Source organism: Microtus pennsylvanicus, chromosome 2 (genome assembly GCF_037038515.1).
Source record: "Microtus pennsylvanicus isolate mMicPen1 chromosome 2, mMicPen1.hap1, whole genome shotgun sequence".
NCBI lineage: Eukaryota > Metazoa > Chordata > Mammalia > Rodentia > Cricetidae > Microtus > Microtus pennsylvanicus.
In genome coordinates this window covers 89,950,587-89,967,041 of record NC_134580.1, presented here as the reverse complement: position 1 = coordinate 89,967,041, position 16,455 = coordinate 89,950,587, and the positions used below count along the sequence as shown (strand labels likewise).

Sequence of the window (16,455 nt, the reverse complement as noted above, 5' to 3'; positions counted from 1 at the left end):
ACAACAGATGGGCACAGGTGATCGCTTTTTAGGTGTAACCCCAGAAGCACAGACATTAAGGGCAACATTGAATAAATGGGACCTACTTAAACTGAGAAGCTTCTATAAAGCAAAGGACACTGTCACTAAGACAAAAAGGCAACCTACTGACTGGGAGAAGATCTTCACCAACCCCGCAACAGACAAAGGTCTGATCTCCAAAATATATAGAGAACTCAAGAAACTAGACTTTAAAAGGCTAATTAACCCAATTAAAAAATGGGGCACTGATCTGAACAGAGAATTCTCAACAGAAGAAGTTCAAATGGCCAAAAGACACTTAAGGTCGTGCTCAACTTCCTTAGCAATTGGGGAAATGCAAATCAAAACAACTTTGAGATATCATCTTACACCTGTCAGAATGGCTAAAGTCAAAAACACCAAGGATAGCCTTTGCTGGAGAGGCTTTGGAGGACGGGGTACCCTCATCCATTGCTGGTGGGAATGCCATCTTGTGCAACCACTGTGGACGTCAGTGTTTCGGTTTCTCAGGAAATTCGGGATCAACCTACCCCTGGACCCAGCAATGCCACTCTTGGGAATATACCCAAGAGATGCTCTATCATATGACAAAAGCATTTGTTCAACTATGTTCATAGCAGTATTATTTGTAATAGCCAGAACCTGGAAACAACCTAGATGCCCTTCAATAGAAGAATGGATGAATAAAGTATGGAATTTATACACACTAGAGAACTACGCTGCGGTAAAAAACAATGACTTCTCGAATTTTGCATGCAAATGGATGGAAATAGAAAACAGTATCCTAAGTGAGGTATCCCAGACCCAAAAAGATGATCATGGGATGTACTCACTCATAATTGGTTTCTAGCCATAAATAGGGGTCACAGAGTCTACAATAGGTGAACCTAAAGAAGGTAAGTAAGAAGGTGAACCCAAGGAAAAACATATAGTTATCCTCTTGGCTAAGGGAAGTAGACAAAATTGCCGGGGAGAAAATTGAGATCTTGGGGGTGGGGTGGGATGGGGGTAAGGGGAGATGGGGATAAAAAAGGTAGAAGGTAAGGAGGGGGGGACTTGGGGAAACAGGAGGATCGGGATAAAGGAAGGTTGGATAGGGGAGTATGGAAGCACAATTCTTAGTTAAGGGAGCCACTTTAGGGTGGGCAAGAGACTTGACCCTAGAGGGGCGCCCAGGTGCCCAAGCTGAGGTCCCCAGTTAGTTCCTTGGGCAGCTGAGGATAGGGAACCTGAAATGACCCTATCCTAGAGCAATACTGACGAATATCTTGCATATCATCATAGAACCTTCATCTGGTGATGGATGGAGATAGAGACAGAGACCCACACTGGAGCAATGGACTGAGATCCCAAGGTCCCAATGAGGAGCAGAAGGAAGGAGAACATGAGCAAAGAAGTCGGGACCACGAGGGGTGCACCCACCCACTGAGACAGTGGAGCTGATCTACTGGGAGCTCACCAAGGCCAGCTGGACTATTACCAAAAAAAGCATGGGATAAAACTGGACTCTCTGAACATGGCGAACAATGAGGGCTGATGAGACGCCAAGGACAATGGCATGGGGTTTTGATCCTACTTAATGTGCTGGCTTGGTTGGAGCCTAGCCAGTTTGGATGTTCACCTTCCTTGATATGGGCGGTGGGGGGAGGACCTAGGACTTACCACTGGGCAGGGAACCCTGACTGCTCTTTGGACTGGAGAGGGAGGGGGAGAGGAGTGGGGGAGGGGGAGAAGGGTGGGAGGAGGGGGATAAGAGTGGGAGGAGGAGGAGGGAAAGGGGAGGCTCGGAGGAGATGGAAATTTTTTTTATTCTCCTTTTATCAATAAAAAAAAGAAAAAAGAATATATATATATGTATATATATATATATATATATATATATATATATATATATGTAGGCTTGAGAGAGAAAATTAAAAAAAAATAGAGAAAGTCCTCTTATAAAGCAATAAAGTAGCTGGGCATGGTGGTGCATGTCTTTAAGTCCATCTTTCAGGAGGCAGAGGCAGGTTGAACTCTATGAATTCAAAGCCAGCTTGCTATACAAAAACTAGCTCCAGGAGAGGCTCCAAAACAATAGAGAAATCATGTCTCTTAAAAATAATCTTTGATTTATACTCTGTATTGGTTGCAAAAATGTGCTTAAGCAATGGTGCCATAAAACTTATGGAAGTAGGGGCCGGAGAGATGACTCAGATGTTAAGAGCATTGCCTGCTCTTCCAAAGGTCTTGAGTTCAATTCTCAGCAACCACATGGTGGCTCACAACCATCTGTAATGAGGTTTGGTGCCCTCTTCTGGCCTGCAGGCATACACACACACAGAATATTGTATACATAATAAACAAATATTTTTTAAAAAACTTATGGAAGAAAACTATGAATATCTAATTTGACTTAAAGTTCTCTCCACAAGATGAAACTTATAATCAACAAAGAATTAAAGACCAGGAAACCAAGAGACCAAGACAAAACTAAGTGCAGATTAAAAAATGATAAAATGGTTGAATCCTAATGATATTCCTCTAGTCTCAAAGATCATTGCCTTATTCAAACATAACTGGAAAAGCTTCATCATGCAGTAGATGGAACCAAATACAGGGACCCACAATCAGATGCTATACAAAGAGAGAGATTTTGAAATATACAGCTCTAAATGGAATATCTTCTTCATATCTTTTCCCTCAAAGCTCAAAAACTATAGAAAAATAAATGGAGAAATTGTGTAACAACCAGAGGGAACAGAGGATACTAGGGAAAAAAAGATTTTCTAAATCAACCAAGAAAAATCTTATATGAACTCACAAAGACTAAAACAGCAAGCACAAGGGTTTCATGAGTTTGTGCCAAGTCCGCTGCATATAAATATAGCTTTCAGCTCAGAAGTTTTATAGGACTCCTGAGTATGTGAATGAGAGGATCTCTGATTGTAGTGCCTTCTCTTAGGTCCCTTTTTCTTCTGTTGCTTTGCCGTGCACAACTTCAATGTAATGAATTTCATTTTATCTTATATTTTATTCTATTCTATTTTATTTTGTTGTTATTACTTAAAACTTGCTCTTTTCTAATGAGAGACAGAAAGACAGGAGATCCAGATAGGCAAGAAGTGAGAGAAAAACACAAGTAAAGAGAAAGAAAACTGTAATAAGTATATATTTGATATTTTCCAGCTAAGGAGAAGTAATTAAATATTACAAGAGCAAATATTTTAGGAAAATTCAAGTTCACCATTAGAAGTTATGATCATGAAAATAGAAAAACAATTAGTGAGCATGTGGTATAATACAGAATCATATTTAGGTAACAGTTACTAAGATTTTATTCCTAAGATAACAAATATATGGGCTTGATGAAAAATATTAAGCAAAAATTTTTGAAAACATAAAAGAATAATTTGATGGCATTACTATGTGAAAAATTTTCATATTTAGAATTTAAGATAAGGAATTCATAAAGTTCTGCTGATTGATGAATAAATTTCATACTTTTAAAAATGTTAATTTATAACTATATTTAAATGTTGGTATAAATTTTTAATATAAACCATATTTGTTGGTTTTAAATATATCTCATAGAGTCAATCTCATGGTGTTAAGCAATTAAAACAGGTTTCTAAATATTATGAAGATATTTTAGGAATATGCCTATGAAACTTTTTATAGCATTTTTTTGTCTCTTTATTTCTCAATGTATAAATGGCTGAGTTTAGCAGAAGTGTAAAAGCAGAGTAAAACAAAGCAAAATACTTGTCCAACCAGGTAATACCTAGAGGCCATACATGGATGAAGATGCAAGACAAAAGAAGATCATCACCACCATGATGTGGGCACTGCATGTGGACAGAGCCTTAGATGCACCAGATTTAGAGCTCTGACCAACAGAGATTAGGATATATGTGTAGGAAATGAACAACAGAGTGAAGCAGGTTACAGCCCTAACCCCACATTCAGCATTCATTAAAGTGTTTAAATCATGGTAATCCATGCAGGCTAGCTTGATAACCAATGGCATATTACAAAAGAAACTGTCTACTTCCTTGGGGCCACACAAAGGCATCCAAAACATCAAAAAGAGTGTGACCTGAAGATTCTTAGAGTTGGTAAGTCCCAAAAGCATAAATTCTCACATCACAGATTGATTGCCCCCATTCATTCACTCAATGCATCCTCACAAGTGGCCTACAAATTTAGAAAGATTAAATTTAGTCATAATAGGAAGATTACTTCTTTTGTAGAACTGTTTATTAACTTTGAAACTTACCTGGATGGAAAGACATAAATGTAAAGAGGAATCTAAGGCAAACAGGGGTGACACTGCTGCCCAAGAGAAAGCAAATGAGCCAAGAGCAACTCCCCACGAAGAGAAGCATCAGGTGCGACAGTTATCCACATGCTCAATCGGGAAATCCCTCTACAAGAGAGCAGCAAAAAGGCAGGACACCATGTAAAAAATAAAAGTGTGTCGTCTGAATTTATTACTAGCAATCATGATATTTTTTTAACAGAAATGGGGTTTAAATACAGAAATTGCATTCATGATCATTAAAAATGGTCAGACCCGATGTTACCATTTTTGGAAGCATGTATAATGATTTCACTGAGAATTTGTCATATAATATCAGTGACTTAAATAAATTAAAATTTCTGCTTAAAAGTCTGAAGTAGATAATTGGAAAGTCTCAGGACCTAAGGGAGGAAGCATACAGAATGCCATTTAAGATATACACAAATATCAGATAGAAATATTAAACCAGGTTCACATTTATTAATAAATTTATATCTTTGGTTTTAGTTATTCAACTAATCTGATAAACAAAATATCACTGAAAAATCCATAGGAGTGAAGTTACCAAAGAACAAGGCAACATGTACTCAAATCTGAACTCTGAAAGTCACGTTTAGTTCATTCTTAGCACTAGAGAAAAATGTTGATCTGAAGTTGCATCAACAGATACTATTTTAGTTTCTTTACATGAATAATAAGTCATATATTATCAATCTATCAACAATATATTTTCTCAATATATCACATATCTACCAATTATCTTTGTTGTTTTAAAGAAAAGAATAAATTACATAAACATATAAGCAGAGCTGTTCTTTGTCAGCCTTAGATGATTGTGACATTATACTTTCAGTGACCATCAATTTTCATCTCAAATCACAAACAGGGTGCTTATGCTGATGTAAGATAGTACTAAGCTGGATGATGGATTAAATTTCTTCCTTTTCTCCCACATTTAGTGATTCTCAACACGTGGGTGTTATCATCCTTTATCCTTTGAAATCTCTAGGAGGGAGGAATACATCAGGTGAACAATGCTATCATCAGAACTATTTGACAGTCCTGTTTTTTAAGGACCAGAAATGTGGAGTAAACATAAAAAACAACAAAATTTAGAAGACATGGGTAACAACTCATCTATTGTTATAGCAGCATGATAGCATAAAAGTAAACACATGTGCCTTGCAAAGATTTACCAAATATCTAAGGAAAATACACTGATATACAGCAAAGTGTTTCTGTTTCTTGATAATTTTGATTTTTTACATGGAAGCTTCTGATTAACCTGAAAATTTCCAGGACAACTTTTTGTTTTATTTTATTTTAATTATTTCTTTGTTTTTTCAGATTATAATTCGGTTCCATTATTACCTCTTTCCTACTATTTCAGAAAAAAAATATAATAGACTATTTCATGCTCTCTTTCAAATTCATAGCCTCTGTTTTCAGTAGTTACTACTTTCTGAATATATGCATATACCTAAATATAACCTGCTTAGTCTGAACACTGTTACATATATATATATATATATATATATATATATATATATATATATATATATATATTGTAAGAGTTGACCATTTGGTATTAGATAATATACTATGTGCTCCTCCGTGAGGAAGACACCATCTTCAGCTCTTAACATTTCTTAGTTCTGTTTTATCTTTGTGTATGCTTGATTCAGCCTGGAGTCCCCTGTCTTCTTTAACATGATCTCACTTATTTTTTTTTTTTTGTTTCGTATACGTTCAGGAAGTCATGATAGAACTCTGCCACAAATGAAAGGAATTGACTTCTCAGAGAGCAAGGGCATTGCTCTTCAGAGCCGTTTCAGACTATCACTTTGACCTCTACTCCAAAATAGAACCAAGTATCATGTTGCAAGCAGGCCACTTGGTTGTTTCTGGCTGCCCTGCAGCTCTGAAATAATCACACAAAAATTGTGTTATTTAAATCGATGCTTGGCTCATTAGCTCAAGTTTCTTATTGCCTAACTCTTACATATTAATTTAACCCATCTCTATTAATCTGTGTATTGCCATAAGGCTGTGCCTTACCTGCCAAAGTTCTGCCATCTGTCTCTAGTGGGGTTACATGGATTCTCTCTCTCTCTCTCTCTCTCTCTCTCTCTCTCTCTCTCTCTCTCTCTCTCTCTCTCTTTCTCTCTCTCTCTCTCTGCCTTCCTTCTCCCAGCATTCATTTTAGTTTTTCCTGCCTACCTATGTTCTGCCCTATCAACAGCATTTTTTATTCACCAATGGTACTCACAGCATACAGAGGGGAATCCCACATCACCACCCCTTTTCTGTTTAAATAAAAAGGAAGGTTTAAACATTAACGTAGTAAAATAACATATTGCATATTACAGGTAACAAATAAAAATTATAGTTACAATATTAATATCTACTTTATCTTTTATCATAACTAAGGAAAACTATATTATTACTATCTATTCTTCAACTCCATCAAAGACTCCAGAAGGATATAATATTACTTAAATAAAAATGAAGTACATTGTAAGCAACTTCCAAAACTCTGGAATTGGCAGAAACATCTCACTTCCTGAACAGTCACCCAAAGTTCCTCTGTACCATTGGGGCATCCATCTTTACCCTACAGGCCCATAGTATCCAGCAGACTTCTCCATGAAGCAGAAAATTTCAAAGACAGTTCCAGCCTATATTGGCAGTTTGTCAGCCACATTTTTTCTGTATCCTGAAGAATGTCTAGCACACTCTTTCATGAAACAGGATATCCAAAGGACCATCTCACCTTTACATAAGTTCAGCAGTTATTTCTGTGTGGGTCCTTCATGTCTAGTTCACACAGTGTACCACCAAGCCGTCCAGACAAGAGTAGTTTTTTGCCTAAATGGCTAACAGATGAAGATCCTCTTTGATGCCCATCTTCCTCTTGATGTAATTGGTGCTGCCAGGAACAGATGTGTCTCACTGTCATAAAAGTCCTAACTTCTTGAAATATTCGTATGCTATATTCTGTGGGGCTTTGAAAGGTTTGAAGAACACCAATCTAATTGAAACAATTCTCTATATACCTAGAAAACCTAACAAGCATGACTAGAAGGTTGACTATTATAGATGATTACCTATCAACCTAATTTCTTAATTATACATTACATTTTTAAATGAGCTGGACAAACATAATTTAATCACAATCAGAAATACACATACACAGTACAACAAAATTAACCTTAAATTTGTATCAATAAATCAAGATCCATACCAATGCAAATCTCTATATCATGTCCCCCTTAAATGTAAACAAACATTTATATACAATATTTGGGAAGTGGGCATTTGTCTGTCCAAACTGCCTCCTGCCATTTGTTGTGTGAATTATTTTCTTTTGTAGGTGTTCACGGCAACCTTTCAGGGGGTCTTGGTCCAACAAACCACATTATCCTGAAATTAATCCACAGGTTCTCATCCTCTGTAGAAACAAAAGAAGAACCTCATTTCCAAAACAACATATCCTTAGATCCATATTCTGAAATTAAGATACCTTTATAATATACATGCTGGCTTAGCTTAGCAGCCCATACAATGAACTGTCTCTCTGTACTTAGCTCCTTCACATTCAAAAATTCAAAGAAAATACAATAATATACATAATCCAGACTCTATGTATATTCTATCTTTATATGGCTTTTCTTACTCTATTGCTTTTAATATTTATTTTATTGTCTTTACTCTAATTTATGAATTCTGTACTCTGTCTCTTTAAAAACTTTATTTTAATTTTTAAAATTATTTACTTCTTTTAAAATCTCTATACTCTTTTTCTTCTCTTTCTCAAACCTACATATATTTATCCAACACTACCGCACAATTAAAGGTCTTTTCCATCTGAATTTGTCTTGTTTTGTATTTGTAATTCATTACTGTCAAGGAGTACTTCTTAAAATGCTAAGTGCTTCTTAAAAACATAAGCTGTATTATTGCTAGGTCAAATTCAGTACTTCCAGCTTGCTCTGCAGTCTAGAATGGTTGAGCTCTTTGCTGTCTCTGAGAGCCATGTGCATTGCAGCATTTTTAGGCACACAGCCAGTCTATGTTGTCATTAAGCAAGTTGTAGCACAATTCTTTTAAATGCTCAGCCTCCTGAAAGTATCAGAGTTTGTGCTAATAGCACAGCCCACAGCCAGGAAGCCACTATTTTAAAATCGTGGCTTTTTTCTGCTACCACTGAATCAGAAAGACCTCTCTTGAAAGAGTTACAGCACAACTCCAGCAAGGTAGGCCCATTAGAGACAAAAAAAAATGTAGCTAAACTCTGGTTTTTTGTGTGTGTGTGTCTAAAATTCCATTCCCAGGCCTCTCAGGTTTTATGTGGATTTTAGTTTGCCACGTTGGCATCAATTTGTTGAAGGGGGGGGGGTGCTAGTTTGTTTCCCGTCATCTCAGACTCCCAAAACAGTCACACAGAAGTGTATTATTTAAATCACAGCTTTTCCCATTAGCTCTAGCTTTTTATTGGCTAACACTTACATATTAATTTAACCCATCTCTATTTATCTGTGTATTGCCATGAGGCTGTGGCTTACCAGCTAAAGTTCCAGCATCTGTCTCCAATGGGGCTACTTGGTTTCTCTCTCTCCACATTCCTTCTCCCAGCATTTGGTTTAGTTTCCCTGCCTACCTATCTTCCCTATCAACAGGCCAAGGCAATTTCTTTATTCACCAATGATATTCACAGCATCAAGAGGGGACTACCACATCATTAAGTAAGGTCATTTAAATTAACTTTTCTAGTATTACAGATGTATGACACTAATACATTATATATCTGTGGGTGTAAAATATCTTATATCTGATTTATGATACATTCTGCGATGATGGTTCATCAAAACTCTTTTTAGATGTTACTCAGTATATTTTATTTCTAGATGATATATGAGATATTAGTAAAAATGCTGTCAGACACTACAATAACTTAAAAATACTACACACTCAATGTAACCTGTAGCCAACATGTAGAAGAAAATATACACATGGGAATCATTAAATATTTCTAGTCTGCAGAGTATGATGATACATGAATTGCCTCCCTTTATCATATTTTCTAGTGTATTTTTAAACAGCATCATTCATAAAGTTATTTCTTCATGAATTCTTTATTCAGTTCAGCTCTTTGTATAAAATATTCAAGCATACAAACATAAAATATATGTGTGACAAATATATATACATATTTATATATTACTTTAGGTAATACATACCTTTGCTATGAAATATGTGTGTATATGTGTGACTTTATTTAAGATACTTGCTACTTATACTTTCCTAAGGTCAAACAGACCTGTTCATTAACTATGAGATAAGCAGATATAAAAGATATTTGACAGGCTAATTTCCTTTCAGGAACATAACAACCATTTCACAATTCTCTTCTCTTGCCCAGGACCAATTAGTATTTTAGAAGACCCAATGACATACATTATTCTATTAAAGTGTAACTATAATTTTTTGTTTAACTCAAAGTCAATTCTAATGTTGGCTATTACATGAACAATATTTAATGAAGGGAGACAATCTTAATTATATTTTTTAGAGACCAGCAACAAGATATTTATTTTCTTCTATGTGCAAAGTTTTTCTATACTAATTGCCCTTCTATCAAAGTGCTAAACTTTGCAATAATCTCAATATTTATACTTCTTTAAGTATTATTGGATATAGTCATATTTATAGAACTTAATAGACACCAAGTGATAGATAATAAGGATTTAAAGGGTGATAATTTAGTAGCTTTAAGTTAGTTTTCCTAGCAGATTGTGTGCAATTGTGTTATTGTATGTCTGTTTTGTTTGTTAGTGTATAAGGTTAATTTTAATTTTTAATGCAAATACATAATATCACTTCCTTTCCTCCCTCAAATTTCTCCCAAATACCCTCACTAAACCCTTCCAGTACCACCGCTACAGTTGATAGCATTTTTTTGGTAATTATATATATATATATATATACTTGTGTACACAAATATATACACATGACCTGCCCAATTTTATTATTGCATCCTAATATAGGGCTGAACACTCTACATTTGAAAACAAATTAAGGAGCTCATCTCTGGAAGCAGCTAACTCTCCTTCTTGGAGTCATTAATTTTCAGTATTTTGTTTTTCAATTTGGGTTCTCTAATGACCATGTATTACCTCTATTCTCATTTGATTTGTTGTCATCTTTACTATTTCTATGCTGAAAGTTATATATTCACTCTGATTTTAAAATGTTTGGTCTTGTTAAGTTGAAGGGAATAATCATACAATGGTAGTTGGATAAAGCTCTTATGGATTATCTGATAAAGAATGATGATCTTATGATGTAGACATAAATAGGAGAAAAACATGAGAGATGGGAAAAATCATATTAACTGGCCTCCAAAGATAACATAGAACAAAGAAACAGTTCTCAGTAAACACATTGGGTATTGGTAAAAAGGGATAACTAGAAGTAGATGGAGAACTTCGTAACAGAAGACTATCAGAGAGATGACTTACCAAAATTATAGTTTTCTCTTTGGTCACACTTTCTTCCCATCTGATGTGTGCTTATGAACACATTCATGTTGTGTAAAAACAGTCTTCCTTTGAGCCTGACCAATCTTCACTTCCTGACATTGTCCCATGGGTGAACCATGTCAGCTGTTTTGTATTCTGGATATAATGAGAACCTTGGAAATAATTATCTTGGACATCTCTGAGGGATTTCTCTGTTAATAGTAATACTTAGTGCAGAAAATTTGTGAAAATATAAAGACAAGGAAAACCCTTTGTTCGTTAGCCCAGCATTGATAGTGTTAGTCAACTTTTCAAAATTATTCACTTCACCAAAGAGAATGAAGAAGAAGCATGCTGTTGCCTAGTTTGTTATTGTCTTAATATAAACAAAGTAACTCAAATGCATAGTTAGGAGACAATTTGTAAATGTGTGAGATATGACTAGAACAAAATCCATGCTGGGAACATAATTTCCCAATGTATGAAAAATCTATTTCATTTCTTCATCACATAATTCATGGATTTCATTGTCCTCCATACTTGCATGTGATATTGCTACGTTTGAAATATCTGGCAACATACTTAGTCCCCATTATGTTTTTAAAAATAATTTAGCTATACTTATCTATGCTTGTGAGTTAGTGTGTGCTATGGTGGTATATGTGCATGTATAAATGTACATATATACATATATGTGTGTGCTCATGTGTGTACACATATGCAGCTCAGAGGGTCTCTCTGTCAATTCTGTTCTACCTTTATCAATTTTTTTAGGTGTTTTTCTCAGGGTGTTAGATTTGTAGTGGCATTTAAATTGTATTTTAATAACTAAATCTTGCCTGAGGATCAGAAAAGTAAAACAGCCACACTGGTCAGCATTACAGACTAGGCTGCAGTTACACACATTTTTAATCCCAGTAGTCACACTAAGTTGCCATAAAAAGCAGGTGGTAGTGGTATATGCCCTTAATCCTAGAACTAGAGAGGATTATAAATCAGGAGGAGATAGCTCTCAGTCTTAGTCTCATTCTGAGGTTTCCTGGAGGTAGGAAAACCAATTTTATACTGAGATAGAAGAAAAAGCCAGTGACTGGCTACTTTGCTGTTTTGGTCTTCATATTGAACACCATAATCAGTGTCTACATTTTTATTAATTGTGCTCCATTTGGCAATCAACATGAGGATCAAATCCATGATCCTGGGAACAGGAGTCCAATGTCCTACCAGATGAATTAGGTGGGTTCCTGCCAGTACCTTCACCATGAAGCTATACTCTTAAAATGTTAAGGAATGGAGCAAAGCCAGCCACTAAAGCCTCACTGTTATCCTAGCTATATATATCACTTAGCAATTTAAGACTCATGCAGTCAAGAAACCATGGAGATATATAGTAAAATCAGATTCAGAAGAAGAAGTTTCTAAACATTTTACAGTGTGTTTAAAAATATATGAAGGCTTGATAGAGAAAAGAATAAGTATAGGGAAAGTCCTTTTAAAAAGCAATAAAGTAGCTAGGCATGGTGATACATGTCTTTAGCTCATCTTTCAGGAAATAGAGGCAGGTAGAACTCTGTGAGTTTGAAGCCAGCCTGGTATACAACTAGTTCCAGAACAGGCTCCAAAGCTACAGAGAAACCCTGGCTTAAAACAAACAAACATGGAAATAAATAAATAAATAAATAAACTTTGTTTTATACTGTCTACTGTTTGCCAAATTATGCTAATGGTATGGTGCCACAAAACTTGTGGGAGAAAACAATGAATGTCTAAATTGACTTAAAGTTCTCCCCACAAGATGAAAACTCATATCTATAAAAGAACCAGAGACCAGACAGCTTAGAGAACAACACAAAAATGTGCATATTCAAAAAAAAATTATAAAATGATTGAATCCTAATGACATTCCTCTAGTCTCATAGATTATTGCCTCATTCAAATATTACTGGGAAAGCTTCATCATGCATTAGATGGGAACAAATACAGAGACCCACAATCAGACATTATACAAAGAGATATTTTGAAATATAAAGCTCTAAATGGAATATCTCTATCAAACTTTTTCCCTCAGAGATCAAATATAAAAAAATGAGTGGTGAAACATTGTAGAACCAGAGGGAATGAAGGACACTAGGAGCACAAGGTCCTCTAAATAAATCGAGAAAAAACTTACATGAACTAACAAAGACTAAAGCAGCAAGCACAGGGCTTTCATGATTTAGTGCCATACCCTCTTCATATAAATGTAGCTTTCAGCTTAGAAGTTTTATGGGACTCCTGAGTGTGTGAATGAGGGGATCGCTGATGTTACTGCTTTCTCTTAGGTCTCTTTTTCTTCTGTTGCTTTGCAGTGTCCATCTTCAATATAATGAATTTTTTTATCTTCTATTTTATTTTATGTTATTGTTATCACTTAAAACCTGCTCTTTTCTAATGAAAGACAGACAGTGAGGGGAATCCCAATAGGCAAGAAGGTGAGAGGAACCAGAAGTAAAGAGAAAGGAAACTGTAATAAGTATATATTGCATGAGAAAATAATCAATTTTAATATGTAGCTTAAGTAAATATATAATCATCTCCCAGCTTATAAGTATATTTAAGTCTATAGAAAACTGACAACATGTTACTTTTAAATAATAATAATAAAATAAAGACTTTTCCTTTAAAAAATATTGTCCAGGGTGAGACTCACTAAGGTAATAATGACCATAATAAGTTGAAACATTACTACATTTAAACATTCACAAAATGGTTAAAATTTAAAAATGACACTTTCTTCTCTTTGGGTGGAAATACCAAACTTATTAACTATCTTAAAACTTCTTGTTTTTTTTTTCTACAAAATAACAAAACCAAAATATTATGTAATGTGATTATTAAAAAGGAAGACAGTATCAAGTATATATTCTTTGATATTTCCCGGCTAAGGAGAAATAGTTACATATTACAGGCGAAATATTTTAGGAAAATTCAAGTTCACCATTAGAATTTATAATCATGAAATTAGAAAAACATTTAACGGGCATATGGTGTTATACAGAATTATATTCAAGTAACATTTATTAAGATTTTATTTGTTTAGATAAATATATGGGGTTGCTCAAAAATGTTAAGCTAAAATTTATTAAAACCATAGAAGAATACTTTGATGGCTTTCCTGTGTGGAAAAGGTTTATATTTATAATTTAAGAAAAAGAATTAACAGTGTTCTGCTGATTGATGAATAAATGTCATATATTTTAAAATGTTAAATTGTATCCATATTAAAAGATTGGTATAAAATGTCAATATAAACTGTATTTGTTGGTTTTAAATATATTTCATAGAGTCAATCTCATGGTGTGAAGCAATTAGTGCATGTTTCTGAATATTGTGAATATCCTTAGAGTCCCAAGAATTTGCCTATGAATCTTTTCATAGCATTTTTCATCTCTTTATTTCTCAATGTATAAATGGCTGGGTTTAGTAGTGGTGTAAAAAAGGAGTAAAACACAGCAAGAAATTTGTCCAACCAGGTAATACTGAGGGGCCACACATAGATGAAGATGCAAGGCAGAAAGAAGATCATTACCACCGTGATGTGGGCACTGCATGTGGACAGAGCCTTAGATACACCAGATTTAGAGCTCTGGCCAACAGTGATTAGGATATATGTATATGAAATCAGCAATAGAATGAAGCAGGTTACAGCCACAATCCCACAGTCAGCATGCATTAAAGTATTTAAATCATGATAATCTATGCAGGCTAGCTTGATCACCAATGGCATATCACAAAAGAAACTGTCTACTTCCTTGGGACCACAAAAAGGTAGCTGCAAAACCACTGCCAAGTAACTTATGCCATGTATAAGGCCAGTAGTCCAAGAAATCAACACCAACCCAGTGCATCTTTTCAGGTTCATAATGGTGAAGTAGTGGAGTGGTTTACAGATGGCCACATAGCGGTCATAAGCCATTACCACCAACAGCACCATCTCCACTGCACCAACACAATGAGAAAAGAAAATCTGGAAAATGCAGCCTGCAAAGGAGATGGTCTTGTATTCTCTGAGAAAATCTGATATCATTTTAGGAGTGGTGTTTGAAGAAAGACATAAGTCAACAAAGGACAGGTTGGCCAAGAAGAAGTACATGGGAGAATGGAGATGGGGGTCAGTGGTGATTAAAACAAGGATGACGATATTTCCAAACAAGATGAGCAGATAAAGTATGAAAAATAGCACAAAGAGTATGACCTGAAGATTCTTAGAGTTGGTAAGTCCCAAAAGCATAAATTCTGACACCACAGACTGATTGCCCCCATCCATTTCACTCAGTGAGTCCTCAGAAGCGGCCTACAATTTAAGAAAAATTAAGATTTCGTCATAATAGGAAGATTACTTCTTTTGTAGAACTGTTTATTAACTTTGAAACTTACCTGGATGGAAAGACATAAATGTAAAGAGGAATCTAAGGCAAACAGGGGTGACACTGCTGCCCAAGTGAAAGCTAATGAGCCAAGAGCAACTCCCCACGAAGAGAAGCATCAGGTGCGACAGTTATCCACATGCTCAATCGGGAAATCCCTCTACGAGAGAGCAGCAAAAAGGCAGGATGACAATGTGAAGAAAAAGTGCGTGCTCTGAATTTATCACTAACAATCATGATATTCTATAACATAAATGGGGTTTAAACATAGAAACTGCATTTATGTTCAATACAAATGGTCAGACAGGATGTTACCGTTTTTGGAAGCATTATGATGATTGCTTTGAGCATTCAGAAGATAATATTAGTGACATAAATAAATTAAAATTTTGAGCTCAAACTCAGAAGTAGAGAATTGGAAACCTTCAAAATCTCAGAGAGGAAGCATTCAGAATGCCATATGACATATACACATTGATAGAAACACTGAACCAGATCCAGTGTTATTTATTATTAAATATATATCTTTGACTTTTGTTGTTGTTGTTGTTGTTGAAAAAAAATTCCGCCTCCTCCCCGTTTCCCATTTCCCTCCCCCTCCTCCCACACATTGCCCTCCCTCCCCACTCCTCCCTCCTTCTCCCCACTCCATTCCCCCTCCCTCTCAATACTGAAGAGCAGTCCAGGTTCCCTGCCCTGAGGGAAGTCCAAGGTCCTCCCGCTTCTATCCAGGTCCAGGAAGGTGAGCATTCCAACAGCCTAGGCTCCCACAAAGCCAGTTCATGCATTAGGAAACTGATTAACAAAATATCATTGCAAAATCCATCGGAGGTGATTTACCAAAGCACATGGCAACGTGCATTCAAATCTTAGCTCTGAAAGTCACATTTAGTTCAGTCTTAGCACTAGGAAAAAAATATTGATCTTAATTGCATCAAAAGATATTGAGAATTCTTATACGTTAAATATTATATTTTATTGATATCAAATAAGTTATCTACCATCAATCTAAAACAGTATATTTTCTCATTATGTCACATATCTACCAATTAACTTTGCTTTTTTAAAAGAAGAGAATAAATTACATAAACATGTAAGCATAGCTATTCTTTGTCAGCCTGGATGAGTGTGACATTACACTTTCAGTGACCATCAATTTTCATCTCAAATCACAGAAGGGTGCTTATACTGATCTAATAAATAATAGTAAGCTGAATGATGGATA

General features: G+C 35.3%; 1 protein-coding gene across 1 annotated transcript; it reads right to left on the bottom strand.

The window, feature by feature from the left end:
• Nucleotides 1–14,203: 14,203 nt before the first annotated feature.
• LOC142844993 (olfactory receptor 4K3-like) lies at nucleotides 14,204–15,133 on the bottom strand. The gene has a single exon (XM_075963758.1). The coding sequence runs from the start codon at nucleotides 15,128–15,130 to the stop codon at nucleotides 14,204–14,206; it is 927 nt and encodes a 308-aa protein (XP_075819873.1). The 5' UTR covers nucleotides 15,131–15,133.
• Between the last annotated feature and the right edge of the window lie 1,322 nt (nucleotides 15,134–16,455).